The 23,886-nt window shown below is 45.7% G+C and overlaps 1 protein-coding gene across 2 annotated transcripts in view; it reads right to left on the bottom strand.

The window, feature by feature from the left end:
* LOC144754194 (E3 ubiquitin-protein ligase TRIM39-like) overlaps window positions 1-21,699 on the bottom strand; it is an 85,601-nt gene extending 63,902 nt beyond the window's left edge. For both annotated transcript variants that reach the window (XM_078641778.1, XM_078641779.1), the window contains exons 1-2: window positions 21,225-21,699; window positions 4,336-4,431 (exon numbers count right to left, since the gene is read on the bottom strand). In XM_078641778.1, coding sequence (XP_078497904.1) covers window positions 4,336-4,431; window positions 21,225-21,647 — 519 coding nt within the window. In that variant the 5' untranslated portion in view covers window positions 21,648-21,699. The remainder of the gene's footprint in view (window positions 1-4,335; window positions 4,432-21,224) is intronic.
* Window positions 21,700-23,886: the final 2,187 nt, after the last annotated feature.

Raw genomic sequence — 23,886 nt, 5'->3', positions numbered from 1 at the left:
AATTACCGCTTCATCACGCTCTAGCATCACGCGCAGCAGAATACGTGCTGACGTGGGCGCCATACTGGAGGTAGGAAGGGTGGCGGTCTAGTAGCTGGACGCCTCCCACCCTCCTCAAAACTGGATAAAAACAGACGACCACCCCGTCCGCGCAGCGGGCGGGCGCAGCGGGCGCGCTAGCGGCGCGCCAGAGGCAAGCCCGTCTGCGCCCGTCCGCGCCAGACACGCGCCTAGCGCCATACCCCCTGCCCCTTTTAGTACCGAAAGGATCACCTATACCTCTGTTGAAATACGTAAGTGGAATCCAGGACACCTGACGACTTGCACCAAGCACAACCCAGAGGATCTCCATGACCAAATTGAAATTGGCTGTAGGGACTGTACATCTCCCGTACCGCTAATTAATAATAAAGTCACAACACAAGGAGGGAGGTACCCTTGGGACCGATTAAGGGACCGGGTAGAGAGTATACAGAAAACAAGCAAAAGTCCCTACTTGATGGGGATATACCCTGGGGCGTAGAATAACCTGGCCAAAAGGCTTTAGGGGTTATCTATGCTCACACAACTGGAAATATATCAACATAACATCATTTTATCATACTAATGGCGGCCAATAGTCAGTGTAGGGACCCTATCTATATGTACACACAACAGTTAAAAGACTGTAATCATTACCAGTGGAAAATCAGCAATTTATTAAAAAGTCATACATAAACATTTGCATCACAAAAACATTGCACAATAAAATACACAATTAAAAAAACCTTTGTGTGTACATATAGATAGGGTCCCTACACTGACTATTGGCCGCCATTAGTATGATAAAATGATGTTATGTTGATATATTTCCAGTTGTGTGAGCATAGATAACCCCTAAAGCCTTTTGGCCAGGTTATTCTACGCCCCAGGGTATATCCCCATCAAGTAGGGACTTTTGCTTGTTTTCCTAATAATAAAGTCAAGCATCTGACTGATGGCTCTACTAAACTTACTAATAGATCTATCTCCCTTATTAATGCACGCTCCTTGGCTCGGCATAGGCAGGATATAGCCGATTTAATTGTGGACCACGCTATAGATATCCTTTTTGTAACTGAGACATGGATGGATGATTCATCCGAGCCCGACCTACAGGTAGCAGTACCTGACGGCTATAAGGTGTTTAGATGGGACAGACAGGGGGGAAAAAAGAGGAGGAGGCTTGGCAATTATTAGCCGTGATATTTTCTCGGTCAGAATTTCCCCTGTGCCATCGCCAGCATGCGAGGCATTACACTTTACCATCAACCTAAACCCTTCACATAACCTTAAAGGAGTGCTCATATATAGACCACCAGGTCCTCGCGCAGAGTTTCTTTCCTCTTTCACTTCTTGGATGGAACCCCTAGCCATCGAGGACTCCTTTATGGCACTGGGAGACCTAAACTTTCATTTAGACAAGACGGACGAGGTTGACACTCAAGCTCTTTTAGCTGAATGTCTCACACTGGGTTTAAACCAGCACATAAAGGCACCAACTCATGAAGCTGGACATACCCTGGATGCCATCTTCTCTAACATCAATGAGTTGGAGGTATCCAATATATTGCCGTTGACATGGACAGATCATCATGCCATACTGTGTCATCTACCGATTAAACGGACTAACCCTTTTAAACAGATCTCTTCTCAGAACAAATTTAGAGTGTGGAAGGATATCGATTACGATACCTTCAGGACATCCTTGTCTAACACTCGCCCGGAGATTCAGCCTAATCCTACTGAAGCAGTAGGTCAGTTTCTCAACTGGGTAGGCAACGCGGTTGAAAAGCATGCTCCACTAAAAACCATCTCGAAAAACAGAAAAGTGCCTTCAGCACCATGGTACTCAGAAACTCTCAGAAAACAAAAACAGACCTGTAGGAACCAGGAAAGAATTTGGCGAAAAACTTATGATAACATAAGTAAGGCCAAGTACAAAAATGAACTTACCACTTACAAAAAAATGATTCAGGAGGAAAAAAAGAATTATTTTGAGCAGCAAATTGAAAAATCAAAAAACTCAAGTCGACAACTGTTTGAAGTAGTCAAGACTTTGTCAGGGAAAGTGGTAGACCTGAGCCCTCCCCAATCACAGGAATTCTGCAATAACTTAGCAGGTTTCTTTTTCTCAAAAGTCAATGACATTTACTCCGATTTTTCGGTTATGTCATCTAATACCAACATACAACTTAAACAATTAAAAAATATCCCGGACTGCTCATTTGCTAAATTCAGGGACGTGACGAATGAAGAGATAAAAGATCTCATGAGACAGGTAAAAACTGGCTCATCCCTAGATCCTTGTCCCCCTAAAATTCTTATTCCAGTAAATGACTTGGTTAGTGAAGTCATCACTCCAATTTGTAACGCCATGTTCCAATCCGGGATTTTCCCGGACAAGTTAAAAAACACACTACTGAAACCCCTCCTCAAAAAGAGTGGTCTAGATAAAACAATCCTCAAAAATTATAGACCTATCGCCAGTTTGCCTTTCCTGGCCAAAATAGTGGAGAAAGTTATGAACAGCCAACTAGCCGAGTATATTGAACATAACAACCTCCTGGACGAGTCCCAGTTCGGATTTCGCAAACTACATGGAACTGAGACCGCTCTTATAAAGGCTGCCGATGACATTAGAACCATCAGGGACCAAGGAGGAACAGCGATACTGGTCCTGCTGGATCTTTCGGCGGCCTTCGACACGGTCAATCATGCTATCTTGATTGACCGTGTCGAAGAAATGGGCATTCGCTCCATGGCCAAAGAGCTTCTGGCCTCTTTTCTGTCGAACAGAACGCAAGCAGTGACCTTGGGCGAATTTCAATCTACCGAGCTCGCCCTTCCATGTGGCGTTCCGCAAGGCTCATCCCTAAGTCCGACACTTTTTAACATCTATGTGTCGGACTTAGCTAGGGTAATCAAGAACTACCGGATGAGCCTTACCTCATACACCGACGACACCCAATTGGTGATCGCAATTAAGAATGATGGTAAGGAAGTAGCTGCTAGCTTCCAGGAAGGCATGGTGGCCATCAAGGAATGGATGGCTGAGAATTGCTTACGTCTCAATTCAGAGAAAACGGAGGGAATGATCTTTGGAAAACTATCGCCACAATGGTCTAACACATGGTGGCCCACTCCGCTTGGAGCCCCCCCAGAACCTGTGCATAAGGTCAGGAATCTGGGAATTATTTTCGACGATAATCTCAATTTTACCAGCCATGCCAATCAGGTAGCGTCATCTGCCTTTTACAAGCTCAAGATCATCAGAAAAATCCTGCCCTATCTGCCTGAGAGTACAAGGAAAACAGTGGTGAGCTCCTTAGTACTCTCATCACTTGATTATTGCAACGGACTATTTGTAAATGCTCAGGCACGGGTGGTGGCCAAACTGCAGCTTATTCAAAATGCTGCCGCAAGGCTACTATCTGGCATTCCCAGATTTCAGTCCACCAAGCAAGCAATAAGAAACTACCACCGGTTAACGGTGAGAAATCGCATTAGATTCAAGACCTTGTGTCTCACCTTTAAAGCTCTCAAGGGTCATGGCCCAGCGTTTCTCAAACAGAAACTCTGTCACTACCTTCCGAAAAGATCTCTTCGATCTGAACAAAGACTTCTACTGGTAGTGCCTCGAACCAGGACGGTTAAATGGGGCGACAGATGTTTCATCAATTCCGCAGCCAAACTTTGGAACCTGCTTCCAATGGAAATAAAGTTGGCACCCTCGCTACTCCAATTCAGGAAACTGGTAAAAACTTGGTTATTTGACCAATAACTGTTCAGCTCAACATTTCCTAAGGTAGACACTTGCTTAATCAGAGATCGTTAGCTAAGTCATAGCGCCAAGACGCCCACGGGTATATGCGCGCTTTATAAATTTTTAAAATAAATAAATAAATAAATAAATAAATAAATGCTAATTTTGAACTATAACGTCTCTGACACCTATGGTTTTTTCAGTGCATTTCTAAGGTTTTTTAAATGCAAATTTCTGACTATGCCTACACATGCACACAAAAACAGGTATATATTCACTGCAAGATAAGGCCACACATGTTAATAAATACACTAATTCACACTATGTAAATATTACCTGGGGATTAGCAGGACAATTTTAGATGTTGTTTATTTTAAGACATACCCTTGTCCGATGTCAGCCTCAGCAGTGACTGTTTAGCTAGTGTGTATTATAACCCAGTCTGTAAGGGGTTTAATCTGCGTTTGTGTGTCTTGAACTTTAAGAGGTACACACAAGTATATGGACAAATACAGACACATATATTCAGAGCATTCACTGCAGCTACTCACTCTGATGGTTTTAAATTGTTCCTCGTCCTTAACTTTAGACTCCAGAATATATTCCTCCTCTTTCTTCAGAATATGCAGCCACTCTTGAAGTTTTACCTGCAGAGATGGGAGAGCAAGAAATAGATGTAGATTTGTAGAGTGCGTTCTTACTTAAAAAAATTATGATTACAGTACCAAACATACATGCCCAGAGTGTGAGAAGTTAGCCTGGTATATGCTGTCCACTAATTAAAGTGGGCACCTTGCATCAGTCCAAACTACCCTTATGATGTCAAAGGTCAAATATAACCTTTAGAAAGCTATCCTAGTGGTAGCTGTGGAGAGCAGCCTTCAGGCTTAATCTTGAAGTAATGTAAAGCAGCTTGTTGTACCAGAATATCACCTCTTGAATGACTAAATGAAAGAGAACCACACAGTAGTTATATAAAAATATGTATTTATTAATACAACACTCTCTACTATCCTCTACACGAGGATAGAACACAAAGCACACAATAGGAGATCAATAGAACAGTTGTAAGTAGCACGATACACAGTGGGCGCCATGGGGATACCAAACCATATACAAAACAAGCCTTGGCATAGCCAAAAGGTATTGCCTTTGGGACCTTATAAGTGTTTAGCCATGCAGCACATTATCCTGTTAATAATCTGGCGACACAGTTTTACGCCCCAGTAGTTTTTAAGCTTGGAATGCTATTTGCATTTTTTTTTATTGCAAATAACGGATGCTTTAACATTGTGTTGTAAACTATGGCGCAAGGTAAAAATTTAAAGTTTGAGCTGCAAGGTAGCCACACTTAAATAACACTTTAAAAGATGCCACAGCTATTTATTTTCTACTCTGTTGTAGTACAGCCTAGGGCTGGTGGTACAGTGTTACCACAAAATTTGTTCTGTAGCCTCCTGCCTCCGTAAAAGTAGAAGTTCTACATTACTGTCAGTACTCAGAAGCCCTGAAAACAAGCACTATTCCTCCACTCTTCAGACGTCGCAAACAATATTTAATGCCATCGTCTCGGAGTTTATCAGCATTTGTGGTTTGAAACCAGTTAAGTTATAAAAAAAACAAAAGAAACTAACCACATCCGATTTGAAACACTTAAAATTGCACCACTGTTTCTGGCGTATATCTATTTAGAAGAGATTGGGAATATTGCCTTGCTTCTACACCCATGAGACCAAATGACATTACATAGACTGCTGCTTTAAGAGCGCCTGTTAGTGCCTAGTTGATGAATGTTTTGCATGTGCTGTGCAGAAATGAATAAAAATACACGATGTCCAGGAGTTTGACAAGATGTTTCTGGGAGTAACACACCAACATTCCACCAAGTTATACAGCTGCGGGGAGATTAGATGAAGCACTGAAGATATTCCAAACACACTTTGTGGGTGCTTGCAGGTATAAATAAAAATGCATGATGTACAGGAGTTCGATGGCGGGGGGGAAGGGTTGTATGCAGTAGCAAGATGCTAACATTCTACCAAGTTATAAAGCTGCGGGAGATTAGGGAGATTTGCGGGGGCTTGCAGGTATAAATAAAAGTGCACGATGTCCAGGAGATCGATGGCGGGGGTGGAAGGTTGTAAGCAAGTTCGACAGCTGCGGGGAGATTAGATAAAGGTCTGAAGACATGGCCAAATCATTTTGTTGCTGTTGTGCTGGTCAGTTAACCAACAGTGCTTTTGCACCATACAGAGACAGCTAGCCTAAAAGTGCCTGTGAGTGCCTCGCTGATGAATGTCCTAGTTACAAAGAACAGACAGAGACTGCTGCTTTAAGAGTGCCAGTTAGTGCCTCAGAAACATAGCTTATTTTATGCGGATTACCTCAACTGCTGGGGAGGCTTCCGTTCCTCTCCTATGGACACTTAAGTGGCTGTTAAATGTGTATGGCTCCCTCGAATTCAAGTTATGTAAATGGCGACTGTGAAGGCGCGCCATAGTGATTACATAAAATAAAAAAAATGCAAACAGGCGCCACGGTGGGCCGCACAAACACAAAAGTTAACAAGAACGGATCTGAGGAGGTGATAAAAGAGGGAGCCGCAGGTATGAAAGTTAAGGCAGTGGTGATGGAGTGATAAAAGAAGGAGCAGCGACTGCCCCATGAAAGGGTATGAATCATAAGGCATGTGGTGATGAAGGGATAAAAGAATGAGTGGCGGCTTTCCCATGGAAGTGATAAAAGGAGGAGTCGTGGCTGCCCATAAGAGTACATGGGGAGGTTTGCGCCATGGAAAAGCACTCTGACTGGGTGAGACTTACTGAGAGAGAGAGGAGAGTTGGCACGAGTTTCGGTCGGGGCGTGTCCTTCCCTGAGAAAGGAAGGCACCAAACCGCATAATCCTTAGCACTGCTCCAGCGCGGGAAGTCTCTGTCAGAGATCAGAGTGTGACTCAAGAAAGTATTGGTGATGGGTTCAGAAAATTTAACTGCAAGCACCAGTAGAACCCAGGGCTCAAACGCGTTGAAGGCAGACGGCGCTACGTATCAATCGAAGCCGCTACATCATGGCACAGCATTGCTCTCAGTCCGTGCTTGTAGCACACCTGAAAAGTAGGGACCGCAGACAGCATGAGGTGCATGTCACACCAGAAAACGCTCTTTAAAACATTAACAGTTGCACGCCTGTTGTATTTTGTTATCTCGCACTTTACATAACAATAATAAACTAACCAAAGCTGACAAACAATTTTAACCCCTTGGATGCGTGCAAAATTCGGACGGCTGCCGTCCGACGCACATGCCACCCGTAGCGTCGGGCGGACTGGGGCCGTCTGACGCATCCAAAGGGTTAAAATAACAAGCATGGCCATGAAAGTAAAAGCGGTCGCGCTATTCAGAAACAGATGGCACCCTGTACGCACTATTGTGCATTATGGCCGGACTTGAGTTACTGTAGTACATCTGGCTAATTTCCTTAGGTGCATTTTTAGTAACGTTAGATATGTAGCACAGTAATTGGCAGAGATCAACAAGCCACAAACTTGTTTAGGAGGAGACGGTTGACAAGGGAGGGCCAGGGTGAAACAGACCGGGGAGAGAAAGTAGAGAAATGTAAACAAGCGCGCACGGCCAACTAATTGTAATCAGATAGCCCCTGCGCGCAGCTTCTCGTTCCCGTAAGGTGGATGCCGCCACAAGCACGAGTGTTTGAAAAGTGCAGACCGATTCCAAAAGGTCATCTCCTAGAGCAGCGCATGCGCGCTGTGCTAGGCTCGACCTACGTAGTGGTATAACAGTCACAACTTGACTAAAGACAGTGCCTAGTGCATGTAGAATCGCCGGGGCCCCAAGGAACCACCCAAGGTAATGACACAGGGAATCCACGGAGAACGGGTGCAGTGAGGAACATGGACGCATGCTCCGTACAACTCTATGGGAAGGTCGCGGCTGGAAAGTTAAGTTTAAGGACCCTTCTAGAAGGACTTCAAGAAAACCCTTTGGAACATCAGAGGTTCTAGAGCCACCCCACCCATGGATACCGTAGTACCGGAGTTACCTATCCCAGAGGAGCCGGGTGCATAGGACTGGAATGGTGTGGAACGGTAGGAGGGATAGTCGGGGAGAGAAACGAGGAATAGGAAAGAGAGAGATAGTGAATAGGTAAGTGATGTGTTTACTGTTGCTCAACCAAGTACTCTGTTGCCCTCCAATGTTTGCGCTCCACCCATGCTTTGGATAATTTGTTCTTATAATTGGTATATCATTGTTGTGTGATAAGATTTCCACCTTGCTTGTCAGTTGTAATGCACCGTGGGTTTGTGTGTGAGGTGTTTGAGATTTGGGGTTGCCTGGAGCGCTTTCTGGTAGGTCGTACTGTTGACCATATTACTCTGCGCCGGTTATAAGTGCCAGCACCCCGTCAGTATCCTTGGAAGTCTCCTGAGGTTCTTCACCCACCTGCTAGGCGATGCGGAGACCCAGTAGGATTGTGTCCCATGCCACTGCTATTAGGAGTTTGCGTAGCCCTAGGGTACCCTCACGTTGTAGAGCGACGCTCTCCTCCTGGGCCCAGTTCACCAGCGAGTGAAACCAAACTTTCTTAGGCAGGGGTTCCAAGGACTTCCAGCGTCTAGTAATTAAGCGTTTAGCTACAATCAACCCCAGGTCTATGAATCGGTACTGCACCTTGTGTTTTTTGGATCTGCGATATAAGCCTAATAGGCATACTTGCCAAGTTCATTCCACGACTCAGCAGGTGCATTGCGACAGGTGAGTGCTGCCTACGTGACGTCAATGGACGTGCTGCATGAGATCTCAGAGACTCTGCAAACCACCTTGTGAGAAGTTTCCCTGCGCCCATCACATGCATATATTAGATGGTGAGGTGTGTTGAAGGCTCTTGTGTTCTGTCTCTCCACAGTGCTCGCAGCGCCAAGTTCAATGAGTTGTGTAATACGAACTTGCCTCGCGGCACATCATTGTCAAATGGTGCTAATTGTCTGTTGTGATATGTCTCCCGGTGTCTGTATCCCCGCTTCCACCGAGGCAGAGCGTTCTGCTGCAGTGATGGCACTGTGTCTTCTTGGCATATCCTGTATTAGTAGAGAAGGCGCATATGGGATAATGCAGTTTGAGAGGCGCAAGCTGCGGTGGAAGCAGCTATGGGCTTCTGCTAACATCTACTGGCTGGTAGCCCCTGCATCCGTTTTGAACTGGGCTATGCACAGGGACACCAACTGTGCCCCCTTGTGCAGACTTCAAAGCACTCAGAGTGCACCCACCCAGCCCCAATACACTAAAGCCTGTCTGCGAGGTGGTTACACCTCCTTGGGACAGGAAACCTATTGTCCAGGCCTCCCCTGCCAGAGTTTCGGCCAGCAGCAGGAGGCCAGACTCGTGTTTGTGGCTGCAGCATCCATTTTGTGATGCCAGGGCTCTTTAAAACTGTTACAGCGTAGACCGGTGTGTACATGTCTCTCCCTCTAGAAGGGTGGAGTTCTACCCCCGCCGCCAGGACTGGCGGGGGGTAGTATTTCAAAGTGTTTGACAGCAAACATGACATGTTTCCGTGCAGCCATCCCAAAGTTAGCATTTACAGCGAGGATATAATGCACTTCAGAGTATATGGTCAGGCTGCATCACAGAACAGCCTCAGAGAATAGGTTCCGAAGGATGCAGAGGGGCTATGCTCATGCATGGGCACCCTCTCACATGAAACCAAGCACCCTGCCTTCAGGATTGATAAGGACTGCCATAAGGGGGACTGATAGGTCTCTATGTGTAGCGATTTAAGGTCAATATAGGTAACCTATATCTCAGTAAGGGGTGCATGCACCACCTTACCCAGGCAGCAGTAGAAGTCCTTTGGTGTCATTTTAGAAGGCATCCCAGGGGTGGCATAATACATGCTGCAGTCCCTGGTAGGCCTCTGGGGTACCTATGCCCTTAGTACCTAGTGTACCATATATTAGGGGCTCACACAGGTACCCCAGTAACCAAACTGGAGTGTACCTATAGTACATGGAATCAATTTGAGAGGAAGCAGCTAGGCTGGGGTCCTGGATAGCACGGCCCCAGCCAGACTAAAGTCGAAAAACTGTGATACATCAGCAAAAAGTGGGGGTAATCATAGGAAGCAGATTCCACTTTCCTACACCACGTCTAGGCATACCCTTCCCACATAGGGCGACAAATACAAAAGAAACAATTGATGGACAGAATGCTGTCCATCATTTGTTTGCGTATCACTTTTCGCCTTAAGAGGGATGGGTTTCCTATTCCTAGTTTCGCTCCCTGACAATCCCTTTTACCATATACCCAGTATGTTGCGCACAGAACACATACCACAGACATTTGTGGGCATGTTATTGTGACATGGAATTGTTTACCATTGTAACATCTGAAATTGCATTTTAAAAATCAATAAATAAATTTAAACAATTGATAAAAGACATTAGTATTTTTTGCCTAAACTCATAATAACATTTAGATGCGGCCCTACTTTAAAGAATAAACTTGGTCCTATTGACATTTTTTTCAAAGCACTAAGTGAAAGCATCTATAACCCCAGCCCAGAATAAACTGGGAAACACTCAGTCTGCCGTATTCCGGGGGGATTAGAAGCACCAGACTTTGAGCTGTACTACTACAGTGCACAGGCACAGCACACACACCACTGGCTACACCCCCTGCCATATATGGACCACTTAGCACTTGAGTGAGACACGACACATACAATACACCTGAGTGCCCTGTCTGGGAGGGCACCTCGACGGGGCCATACTGAAATAAACTCAGCCAAGAGTGCACAACTGGCCTGGGAGGACATCAGAAAATGCTCAGCCTGCCCTGAGCTATACGCCTCGGAACAGCCCCTGACCCACAACCCGCTTTACTCACTCACGGCCGACAGGCAGACCCTCAACAGAATAAGAGGGTGGAGGAAACTAACAAAGGAGATTTATTCCCCAGTAGCGCCTTTATAGACTTGGCCACAGTTGGCGGATGGATACAACCTACACTTGCTGATAAGTTCACCTATATACACGTGCACACTGTTTGTAAAGCCCACTACTATACCTTTCCGCGGGCACCAAGAGGCTGAAAAGCACTGTTATTACTCTTAATGCACAATCTAAAGCTCACTTGACCAGCAACTTATACACTACAACACAGGCAAACGTCCGTTTATTATCCCAAACACTAAAGTGACCATGGGAAACAGCCCGGAGCTACACAATTACTGGGCAACAATGGTTATATTGTTGAATTAACTGGCTTGTTATCTCCACTACTATCCTGGATCCATCACATAGCAGTCACCGATCATATATGCTTAGCCCGTTTCTGGCCTGTGGATGCCCCCAGAAACATAGAAAAATATGGGCCGGTTGCATGACATATCGAGGGATAGGCCTGCCCCCCCCCCATCCTTAGACCCATGACAGAACCTCCCACTCACACCAATGTTCATTGTACGTCTCATTCCATGTCATGTAATTGTCTGTCTCTGCACCTATGTAATTTGTATGCAACTACTGGGATCTAGGAATGTCTGCACTGTGTTTATATTGTTGGACCTGCAGTACTTGCAGGAGTTGCATTTGTTTAAATATTATGGTAATCCTGATGCATGTTGTTTCTTACAGGTATTTGTAGGACTACGGCCCATATTATATCAGGAAAACCAAATAAAATGTTATTAATATACGCTTAGCCCTCGAAGCTGACATAACAACCTTGCTTGTGCTGCTGGACTTGTCTGCAGCGTTTGTCCATAGGGGGGGTCCTACTATTGTTCTCCAACTTTCTAAAAATAGAACTCACACCACCTCTCTGGGCTCCTTCAAACCCCGCACTATGTCAATTGAAAAGGGCGTGCCTCAGGGCTCCTGTTTAAGCCCAAAGCTCTTCAACGTCTATGTCACCCCCCTCGCCAAAACTGCCAAACCTTTCGGCTTTGAAATTCTGTCCTATGCGGATGATACACAACTGGTCATCACATTTGACAAAGATCTCTGCGACCAGCATGAAAGCAATTGTAGCCAGGATGTCTAACGACTGCCTTCAGTTAAATACGGAAAAAAACGAAACCATGCTGTTTAACAAAGCCCATCAGCTCTGGTCGGCGGACTGGTGGCCTGCAGAACTTGGCGCCACACAGATTCCCAAACTGACAGCTAAGAACCTCAGTGTCCGTCTAGACCAGACTAACTATGAAAGAGCAGGTTCTGGCCACTGTCGGTAGATGCTTCCATATGATGCGCCTGCTGAGGACGGCCACTCTTTTCTTCCTCTTTCAGCCAGAAAAACACTGGTACAGGCACTCATTACAAGCAGATTAGATTACAGCAACACCCTACTGGCTTCTGCTGACTAGATTCTACTTTCGAACCTTCAAGTTGTACAAAAAACACAGTAGCCTATGTCATGTGTAACCTTCCTTCCGGACCGCTTCTGAAATCTCTGCAGTAGCTGCTTGTCAGAAAAAGACCACACACGAGAACTCATTCTATCCGCATCTCCTCATATCTGCTGGACTCCTACTGACCTCGACTGCACTGAGCACTCCCACCTCCAAAGACCACACACGAGAACTCATTCTATCAGTATCTCCTCATATCTGCTGCTGGACTCCTACAGACCTCGAATGCACCGAGCACTCCCTCCTCCAAAGACCACAAACGAGAACTCATTCTATCAATATCTCCTCATCTCTGCTGGACTCCTACAGACATCTCTGGACCGAGCACTCCCTCCTCCAAAGACCACACACGAGAACTCATTCTATCAGCATCTCCTCATATCTGCTGCTGGACTCCTAGAGACCTGGACTGGACCGAGCACTCCCTCCTCCCAAGACCGCACATGAGAACTCTTTCTACCAGCATCTCCTCATATCTGCTGCTGGACTCCTAATGACCGCGGCTGGACAGAGCACTCCCACCTCCAAAGACCGCACATGAGAACTCATTCTATCCGCACCTCCTCATATCTGCTGCTGGACTCCTACAGACCTCGCTGGACCGAGCACTCCCTCCTCCAAAGATCACACACGAGAACTCATTCTATCAGCATCTCCTCATATCTGCAGCTGGACTCCTACAGACCTCGAATTTGGATTTTGAGAGTTTGTCTACTTCAACGTCTACATGAGACCTCTTACAACCATCGCAAGCCAACACAATCTCAACATCATCACCTACGCCGACGACACCCAGCTGATCCTCTCCCTCACCAGAGACCCCAACACCGCCAGAACCAGCCTACACGGAGGGATGAAAGACGTCGCCGAGTGGATGAAGAACAGCCGCCTGAAACTGAACTCGGACAAGACGGAAGTCCTCATCCTGGGACCATCACCCTCCGCCTGGGACGACTCCTGGTGGCCCCCCGCCCTGGGCAGCGCACCCAAACCAACGGACCACGCACGCAACCTGGGCTTCATCCTGGACTCCTCCCTCTCGATGACCAGACAAGTCAACGCTGTCTCCTCATCTTGCTTCCACACCCTTCGCATGCTCCGCAAGATCTTCCGATGGATCCCGACCGAAACCAGGAAGACGGTCACCCAGGCACTCGTCACCAGCCGACTGGACTACGGAAACACCCTCTAAGCCGGAACCACATCCAAGCTACAGAAAAGACTCTAACGCATCCAGAACGCCTCCGCCCGACTCATCCTGGACATCCCCCGACGCAGCCACATCTCCGGCCACCTGAGGGACCTGCAGTGGCTCCCCGTCAACAAGAGGATCACGTTCAGGCTCCTCACCCACGCACACAAGTCTCTCCACGACCTGGGCCCCAAGTACCTCAATGACCGCCTGACATTCTACACGCCCACCCGCCAGCTACGATCCACTAGCCTCGTCCTCGCCGCGCATCCGAAGAGCCACCGCCGGAGGCAGATCCTTCTCCTACCTGGCGGCCAAGACCTGGAACTCCCTCCCCACCCACCTTCGGCTGACCCAGGACCATCTCGCCTTCAGGAGACAACTCAAGACCTGGCTGTTCGAGCAGTAACGGACCCCCTCCCCCAAGTGCCTTGAGACCCTTCCGGGTGAGTAGTGCGCTATACAAGTGTTATGATTGATTGATTGATTGACTGACTGTGGGGCAGAGCTTAGTCTCTTATTTTTGCTGCCAAGGGACCCCTATAAAAAAAAAAAAAAAAAAACGTAAATCACTTTATTAATCATCTATCGCCCTGAACGCTTCTATACTGCTCTCATACTTCAACTATCTGGATATGGGTCCAAAAACAGCCCGTGGTGGGAAAACTAGAGCAGTTGGAGAGGGTCAGGTTGGGACCCGCGCCGCACTTGCTGCAAAGTTAAAGCAAATTGATAGCAGTAAAGAGGACACCAGGCTAGAGGACAATAACAAGGAACCTGAGACTGATAAATTGTCTACGCTAGGATTCCACAAATGTTTCAAACTCCTCAAGGGAAAAAGGGCATGACTCCCACAGTGAGACCTGCTGATCTCGATTCCGCTGATACCGATGGGGATTCTACATTGGTGGAAGCCCTGGAGCAATTGGTAGTCTCCCCGTTTCAAGACAGCACTCCTCAATAGCACCAATAGTGCAAACGCTTGTTGGACTTACTGAAGACCATGTTGGGCATGAACGCAGTGCAGCCACTATGATGTCTGTCGTTGGGGAAGAAGCTAGCGACCCTGTGAGCAGCAAAGATAGCGAATTCTACTCTCTATCCGAGCAATCTGATGGCACAGACCTCGACGAGGACTTGGAAGATGAGGAAGATCTGTCAATCCATGAAGAGACTACAGAGGAGACCACACTGGGAGAGTCACTCAGCAAAGCGCACAGAGTGTGAGTAATCGGAGTTAGCTGGCTGCTGGAAATGCTACTATTCGACAACAGAATGCCCCTCTAAGTCACGACTGGGCTATTTCAGAATCCGACTATGTCCAGGCATTTGGACTTGTCTGAGCAGGCTAGTGGAGGTCTGGGAGCCACTTGTCAAGCCTCCCTTGAGGAGATCCTTAAAGCGATCTCGGAACACCGACTAGAGGCCAGAGCCTAACACCTAAAAACTCATACTGCATGTCAAAAACTACAGAATAATGTTCGACGTCTGACAAAATCTTGTAATGATTTTACAGATAGAATGTTAGAGGCGGAGGGTCGCATTTCTACACTAGAGGACCAAGTCGCAGGCCATAAGGCTGAAATGGCTGATATTAAGGCACATAAAGATGATGTGCATAGCAAACTTGCCGATATGGAGAATCGACTCCGCCGCAACAACCTGCGCATTTTGGGGGTCCCTGAAGGGAGTGAGGGTCAGGACATTCGTAAATATGTAGTTGAGCTTTTTGAAGAAGCCTTTGTGGAGGTTAAAGATTGGAATTGGGCCCAGGAAATCCAACGGGCGCACCGATTTCCATTTCGTCAGCGACCAGCTCGAACCGGGCAAGCACCTCAACATCCACGTGCTATACTGATTTCGCTACATAATTTTTGGGCAAGACAAACATTATATGACTTGGCGAGACCGGATAAAAAAAGATAAGGGAAGGGCATAGAATTTTTTGTACGCCCTGATTATTGCCATGGTAGAAAATCGATGGCGATTATGCCAACTTATCGCCCCATTTCAATCCAAGGGTCTCCAGGTTTTTCTTCTACAGCCTGCTACCTTAAAAACTGTGCATAAGGGACAGAATCGTTTTTTTACCTCTGAGACCTTAGCTAAGGAGTACCTTAATTCTTTGGGTTGATAGAATGTTGAAATCATGTATGATGACACACAAGATGAGTATATATCTGTATCTATTTAGGAATATGCATATAGAGCAATTATTATGATATGGTTTGTTTTCTCTTTTCTTTCCTTCCATTTTTAGAAGGGTTATGAAGATATACGGACTAGATATGGGTATGCCCAAATATAGAGGATCTCTCACACTCATCTCCAAGGGCGATTGGCCCTATTGCCTTAGTTGTTTGGGAGGGTCACTTGGGTGGGGGGTGAGGGGGGGTGGGATGGGGGAGGGTTCTTGGGGAGGGTTCACAGGGTGTAGGGTGGGGTCGTTTTTGGGGTAAGGGTGTAAAGGGAAAAACGTCAGTTCAAAGGATACGCTGTAAGATTGTTGGAGCAAGCATGTTTTCTATGTCATGTATTATCGGTTTTTGGCAACTCAAGACCCAACTTGGGGGTAATGGCTAGTAATAGTTTACGCATATGTTTGTTTAACGTGTGTGGATTGAATAATGCTATTAAACGTAAACGTGTGATGCAGAAAGTGCAATTAATCAATCCTGACATTCTATGTCTTCAGGAAACCCATGTGGCATGGGCGAATCGGAAGATATTAAGTGAATTGGGCTATACAATATTTATTGCATCACGGCAGACTACCATGAATCGTGGGGTTGCTATTCTTGGCCGGCAAATGATAGCTACTACGGGTAAAGTTAAAGCGGATAGTCTAGGGCGCTGGGCAATTGTAGAGTGTATTATTGGGGGGGTTACTGTTACAATATGCTCAGTATAGGGCTCGAATCTGGACGAAACTCAGACTCTTGAATTCTTGACTGTTGAATTGGCATTGTGGGGTACCCCTTTATTATTACTAGGTGATTTCAACATACACGGGGAGTCTTTTACGTGGGATTCCCAGTTTACCAGTTATGCTGGTCGCAAGCTGCATGTCTTTAGAGCACTGCGGCAATTATTGCTCCAGCATGGCTTAGTGGATGGTTGGCCTGTGGCTAACCCAGGCGAACCTGGGTATACTTTTTCTCTTCCCCGCATAGAAAACTGGTTCGCTTAGACTATATTTTTCTACCCAGGTCTTTTATAAGTGGAGCTTGTATGCAGGTAATGCCACGAATCACATCGGATCACAGCCCTGTCGTTCTAGATTTGCCTCTTCTTAAGTTACAGCGGGGACGGCGATCATTTTCCTTTAATAAAAAACTACTACTTGATGAAGCTTATGTATGCCATATCCAAGTTTGGGCCCAGCAATTTCTTGATTGTAATAGAGGTACAGCATCCCAGGCAATGGTATGGGACAGCTTTAAGGCGGGGCTGCGGGGTGAAACTTGTAGTTATGGTTGGTTTCAACAACAGAAAACAGAAATGGATAAATGGTTGGTTGATCTAAAAAATGTAGAACAGCAACTTATTTCGGACATTAGAGCACATCGCGATATTGATCTTACACAGACCAAGGCCGCAGGTCTTAAGGCAAAGATTAATGGTGCTTGGAGTCGTGACATAGCATGTCAATATCAAGCTCATCGAGCAGAGAGATAGGAGTATGGTGAGACTGTTGGCAGATGTCTAGCCCAAAGACTTCGTGGGCGACAGACACTACAATGTATAGCGGCATTAGACAACCATCAGGGTGACTTGGTTGACTCGATGGATGATATATTGCAGGTTTTTCAACAATATTATACTGAGCTGTATACCCAAGAATATCTCTCTTCTGATCAGATCGAGCAGTTTGTGGCTAGATTTGATCTATCTACAGTAGAGTCCACTATTAGAGAGGAGTTAGAATCACCAATAACGATGTTAGAGCTCGAGACGGCACTCAAGGACCTTGCACTTGGGAAAGCGGCCGGTCCGGATAAATTACCTCTCGAACTATATCGTTTGTTATTTTCTACTATTAAAGACAATATGCTGGCCACGCTGATCGCTGCTCAAACTGGCAAACCCCCCCCCCCCCCATCGTATCGTGTCTTCAAAAAGAAAGATAAGCCCCCACATCTTCCGGGGTCTTACAGACCCATTTCTTTAATTAATGCCGACGCTACGATTTATTCAAAAATTCTTGCTTCTCGTCTTATTCAAGCTGTGCCATCATTGGTGTCTCATCATCAGTATGGGTTTCTTCCAGGCCGAAGCACAGTCAATCATCTACACCGTGTCATTGCTGTTTTGGATTATGCACACGTGCTTCATAAAAATGTTGGTTTGGTGTTTTTAGACGCTGAAAAAGCATTCGACCGCGTGGCGTGGGCATTCTTATGGGCTATTATGGGTAAAAGGGGGTTTGGAGTCCTATTTTTATCTGCCCTACAAACTATGAACAAACGACCAAGGGCTAAGATCTGTTTGATGGGACAGGAGTCATCGGTTGTTAATATTACTCAGGGTACGCGGCAGGGATGCCCATGCTCGCCATTACTGTTCGCTATTAATATCGAACCACTGTTGCAGATGCTAGTGGCTTCTCAGCGTATACCATCAATGGCTGTGGGTGATAGCCATGTATGTGTTAGCCTATGCTGATGATATTGCCGTTATTACATCCGATCCTGAACAGGCCCTACCCGAAATTGAAAATATAACACAAGCATTTGGCACTGTGCCCGGGTATAAATTGATCATCACTAAAACCCAAGTAGTATGTACAGCTATGCCCTAATGATGTACGTGTTACCCAGGAGGCCAAATATCTAGGAATTAAAATTAGGTTGTCGCTCCAAGAGTTAGTTTCGGTTAACTGGGCTGATATATTACAATCAGTTAAACATCAGTTTGAAAAGCTTGAATGCCTTCATTTATCACTAGTGGGGCGACGTAATGTTTTAAAGATGACTATTCTGCCTAAAGTACTCTATTATTTCCGCACTGTGCCACTGGAGCTGCTACGAGTACAATTAATGAAGCTGCAATCTATTGCTGATCGATTTCTATGGGGCTGGAAATCTCCTCTTTGGGCGTCTAAATTTATGACACTTCCACTTTTAAGAGGTGGATGGGGTGTTCCACATTTCACGTTTTACTATTTAGCCTGCCTTCTCCAGAATATTAAAATTATGGTGATTGGGGAGGAACCGCCGACATTTGAAAGCCCTAATATTTATTCTATGTTGTTGGGCAGCCAAACTCGACAAACGTTGCTGCGGTTTCTAGAACCAAGTTATTATAAAAGAACTCGGTTTAAGGTCATATTAACAGCATTTAAAGGTTGGTGTTGGGTACGCAAAATTATTTCTCTTGAAAGTATTAATTTTTACACCCCTTGTGACTCAATAGAATTACTTCCACCTATAGTTTGGGACAGCAAGATGCGGACATGGGGGGGTAAGGGTATTGTCTGTTTAGGCAGCATGTTTGATGCTGGCACTTTGGCTTCATTCGAAGATTTAAAAACTAAATATGCGGTTCCCCAGCAGGATTTTTTTTAATATTTACAGCTACGGGATTTTATCTTTAAACATCCAAATATACGATCTTTAGCCACTAACTACATTCTGGAAATTTTGAATAAAACTGCCAGGATTGGGACTTTATATAATACCCTGCTGAGTACACTGAGCGGTGATATTGAGTTTCAAGAGCGGAAGTGGAATACTAGACTTGGTATTTCTGAACTATTTGTCCAAGAATCAATCAATATGGCTGCCAAAACTATGTTGACAGCCAACTTAAGCTCTCAACATTATAAAACTTTATCTAATTTATACCACACACCGGCTAAGATGATGAAGTGGGGTAATAGCCACAATGGGAAATGTTATAGGTGTCAAGCTGACAATGCGGATATTCTGCATATATTCTTTGACTGCACTGTATTAAAATCTTTTGTTGTATCTATTGCACAATTTTTGTCAAATGTTTCCAATCTTCAAGTGGTGATATCTAGAGAGATGATGATATTTGGAATATCTAAAGATAACGATACTCAGCCATTGTATTACTCAAATCGATATTTCTTTTTTATAGCTATGTCAGTTGCCCGCTTATGTATTGCCTCTATGTGGTTGAAGCCCGAAGCACCCTCATATGAGATGTGGTGGGCTAAGTTTTATAATTTGTTTTACTTAGAATATAATTTGTATCGTATTAAATCCTCGAGGAAAAAGCAACTTGGGATTAAAATCTGGCAGCCTATGATTGACTATTTGGGAAGCTTAGAATAGCTGTTCGATTTACTGTTCAATTACTATTGGTTTGCCTACTGACATACAATGCTTGCTCATATTGTTATTTAGCGTATCCTTAAAATATGCTAGCCAATGGTCTGATCTTTACAAGTGACTCTATTTGTTCTGTCTATTCTTTGAACTGAGTGATAATAAAAATATATATTTTTTTTAAATCTCCTCATCTCTGCTGGACTCCTAGAGACCTCGCTGGACCGAGCACTCCCTCCTCCAAAGACCGCACATGAGAACTCATTCTAACAGCATCTCCTCATCTCTGCTGGACTCCTACAGACCTCGCTGGACCGAGCACTCCCTCTTCCAAAGACCGCACACGAGAACTCATTCTATCAGCAGTTGGACTCCTACAGACCGACCACATTCCCACCCCCTTCACCATCGAATATTCTACACCTCAACATCAAGCACAACTGAAAAGAGGAAAAATAACCTTCCATCAAAGACAACCATCCGAAAAAAATTCAAGAACTTTCCCAGATTCAGCCCACCACAGATGTCACGGCTTAACAAAAACAAGTGTACCATATGAAAACAGGAGAAGTTCAAACTCCCCGCTGACCTGACCCTACTAAACACTAACTCTAACCACAGCTAAAGCCTTTTACTAGAAAACCACCATCAGAGAGGTAACCATCAGAGGCAAAGCCCTCTCCAAGGCTGTCAAACATTGAACCAACACTCTGCCGGAACCCACAGTCAATACATCAGTAGACAAATGAAATGACATCAACATCTTCACCGCCACTAGGTAGCCCGCAGGTTTGTTGTGATCCCTGAATGCCCACAGACACATCTTGTGCTCTTCTGCAGCCTTTTCTATGAGGCCAATAGTGCACAACCAGTGATCCCTGAAAGCTGGCATATGTACCTTGTATTCCTCTGCAGGGCTCAGAGTATCTTCACTTGTGAACCCTAAGCCCCCACATACATACTGTGTGCTCTTGGGCCTCCTTCTCTACGAGACCTGTATGGTGACATTTGAAGCCCTTAACACCCGAACCTATACTTTGTATCCTCTTAAAGACTTAACTGGTGTCTTCCCTTGTGAACCCTGACACCCACATAAATACCTTGTGCTCCTCTGCAGCTTCTTTCTCTGTGGTACACGTGTACCTTGTGCAGCCTTCTCTCGGGGCCCTCAGGGTGCACTATGAACTGTACGCAGCCACACAGCTAATGCTCTTCAGCAGCCTCCTATGGAGCCACAGGCTGTCTTGCGTCCCTCAAAATCGACAAAGATGACTTGTTCTGTCCTGGAGCCTCCTCTATGGGACACACAGGGTGACTTGTGACTCAGAGCACTCACTCGCAGCTTGTGCTCCTCGGCAGCCCCTGGATGTGGAGCACCAAGTGACTTTGTGATCCCTGAATGTTTCAGAGATGCACTGTGCTCTTCTCTTGTTGTTCCAGAACACACACACCTTGTACTCCTGGGCAGGTTCAACAGTGAAGCACACTCTGGGACTTTATGGTCCCTTAATGCCGCCAGACTCACCTTGTGGTCCTCTGCAGCCTTCTCTTCAGGGCTTGTTGTGTCCGTTTCATGCTCCTCGGACTCTTGGCAGGCCGAAGGTATCATCCCCTGATCCTCTGCACAGGACAGCTTCCGTTTCTCTCCACGTTTCTCACACAGATTCTCCTCCGGGGGCCTCACGGGGAGCATTGGGAGCATTTGAAGCTGTTTTAACATTTCCACCATGTTCCCCAGTTGTCTGTTGGGTCTGAGGTTTCTCTCAGAAATGATTTCTCTGCACTGTGGACAGGGGAAGTTTTCATCTCTCTCCTCCCAGCTCTGAGTGATGCAGGAGCGGCAGAAGTTGTGTCCACAATCAATAATCACCGGATCCATAAAATACTCCAAACAGATGGAACAAGTGGCCTCTTCCTGGAGGTTCCCGAGCTGAGCTGCTGCCGCCATGATGCAGAAATACTGGAAGTGAAGGTCAGTTTCAGTTTCTCTCTGTGTGCAGTGGGTGTGTCTGTGCGTCTGCCCCTCTCTGCGTGCAGTGGCTGTGTCTGTGCGTCTGCGCCCCTCACGTGTGCGCCGAGACTTCCGGGTTCATGTTTACACCCACAGAGCAGGAGGACTGACTCCGCCCCGCAGCCTGCGCTTTGATTACAAGTTTGCCTCCCTCCCTTCTCAGTTGAACTATCGGTCACGTGGTTTTGTTGTCAGAATCTGTAAGTGAATATTACTTTCTGTAAAATCATGTGCATTATTTTTAACACCTCCATTCTGGGTCTGTTTATTTTAATATTATTTAGAAATGTTTTTAATTTGCTCAAAAACTATTTTGACCCAATTTCTTCCTGTATTCTCTTCTTTTCACTCTTTGTGTCTATTGCTGTAAAGCACCAACTTTTGCTGCTTTTCTCAATATTGCTACTAGCCCTGCATACAAATACTGACCTGTCCGGTAAAATACTGGCAGGTGACAACCCCACCAGGGCTGTGTAAAGGGAAGGATTACTTGTTGTTTGTTGCAGAGTTTTATATAGCGCGAACTAGACCCAACCGAATCAGGTATCAGAGCGCTTTACACTTATTTATATATTTATTTATGCGATTTTCTATAGCGCGAACTTTACCCGTTGAAAAAAATAAGGATTTAGGATTACATGCGTTACAAAAAAGATACACACGGAAAAAAAATTGCAAATGTACACGATGTAAAGTCACACAAGGAGGAGATACACGTGGATATACTCTAAGAGTCACATAGGAATGGTAGATAGTATAAAGGTCTACTGCATATACTAGTGATTAGAGTTATCTCTATATACATAGGGAAGGGATATGACTGGATATACTCTAAGAGTCACAGAGGAATGGTAGATGGTACAAAGGTCTACTGCATAAACTAGTGATTAGAGTTATCTCTATATACATAGGGAAGGGATACGAATGGATATACTCTAAGAGTCTCATAGAAATGGAAGAGAGCACAACGGTCTACTGCATATACTAGTGATTAGAGTTATCTCTATATACATAGGGAAGGGATACGAATGGATATACTCTAAGAGTCACATAGGCATGGTAGATAGTATAAAGGTCTGCTGCATATACTAGTGATTAGAGTTATCCCTATATACAAATATATACACACATAGTAGATATCCTCAGGCAGAGTTCCCTTAAGTGGGGTCGTAGGGGGGACGCAGTCACAGCACCAAGGGAGGGTGGGAGTGAATCAAGGGTAAGAAGAGAAGGCAATGCAGAAAAGGGAAGAAACATTCATTTTAGGCAGGGGGAGATTAAGTGATTTGCCCAGAATCACAGGAGGTTTTGGCATCAAACCCAGATCCGAGGTCGAGCGCCCTAGCCGTTGTTTTGTGTGTTAGGCAAGGTTGTACTGTTGCTTTCGATTACCTGTTCTCTGTGTGTGGGAAGCTTGCACTACTGCTACCCTGATGTACCCGTTCTGTGTGTGAGCGAAGTTTGCACCTCTGATGCCTCAGCTGTACCTGTGTTCTCTGTCTGAAGGATGCTCGCTGCTGTCTGCGCTGTACCTCTTGAGTGTGTGGGGGAAGCTTGCACTACTGCTACACTGATGTACCTGTTCTGTGTGTGTGAGAAGTCTGCACTACTGCTACTGTGATGTACCTGGTGTGTGTGTGTGTGTGTGTGTGTGAGAGGGATGCTTGCAGTGCAAATGTCGCCGCTGTACCTGTTCTCTGTTTGAAGGATGCATGCAGCGCTGTTGTCTGTGCTGTACCTCTTGAGTGTGAGAGGGAAGCTTACACTACTGCTGGTGTGTGTGTGTGAGACGGACGCTTGCATTGTCTACCCCAATGTTCCTGTTCTGTGTGTGAGCAAAGTCTGCACTACTGCTACTGTGATGTTCCTGTTCTGTGTGTGAGAGAAGTTTGCACCTCTGATGCCTCCGCTGTACCTGTTCTCTGTGTGAAGGATGCTCGCTGCTGTCTGCGGTGTACCTCTTCTATGTGAGTAAATCTTGCACTGATGTTGTTTGTGTTCCACCTCTTCTATGTGAGTAGATCTTGCACTGCTGTTGTCTGTGCTGCACCTCTTCGGTGTGAGTAAAGGTTGTGCTGCTGCGGCTTGTGCTGCATCTTTTCTGTGTGTGTAAACGTAAACTGCTGTTGATGTGCTGCACCTCATATGTGTGAGGGAAGCATAAGCTGCTGTTTTC

The sequence above is a fragment of the Lissotriton helveticus genome, chromosome 5_1 (assembly GCF_964261635.1).
Source record: "Lissotriton helveticus chromosome 5_1, aLisHel1.1, whole genome shotgun sequence".
Classification (NCBI taxonomy): domain Eukaryota; kingdom Metazoa; phylum Chordata; class Amphibia; order Caudata; family Salamandridae; genus Lissotriton; species Lissotriton helveticus.
The sequence above is the reverse complement of the archived record's forward strand: the minus strand, read 5'-3'. Positions and strand labels throughout refer to the sequence as shown.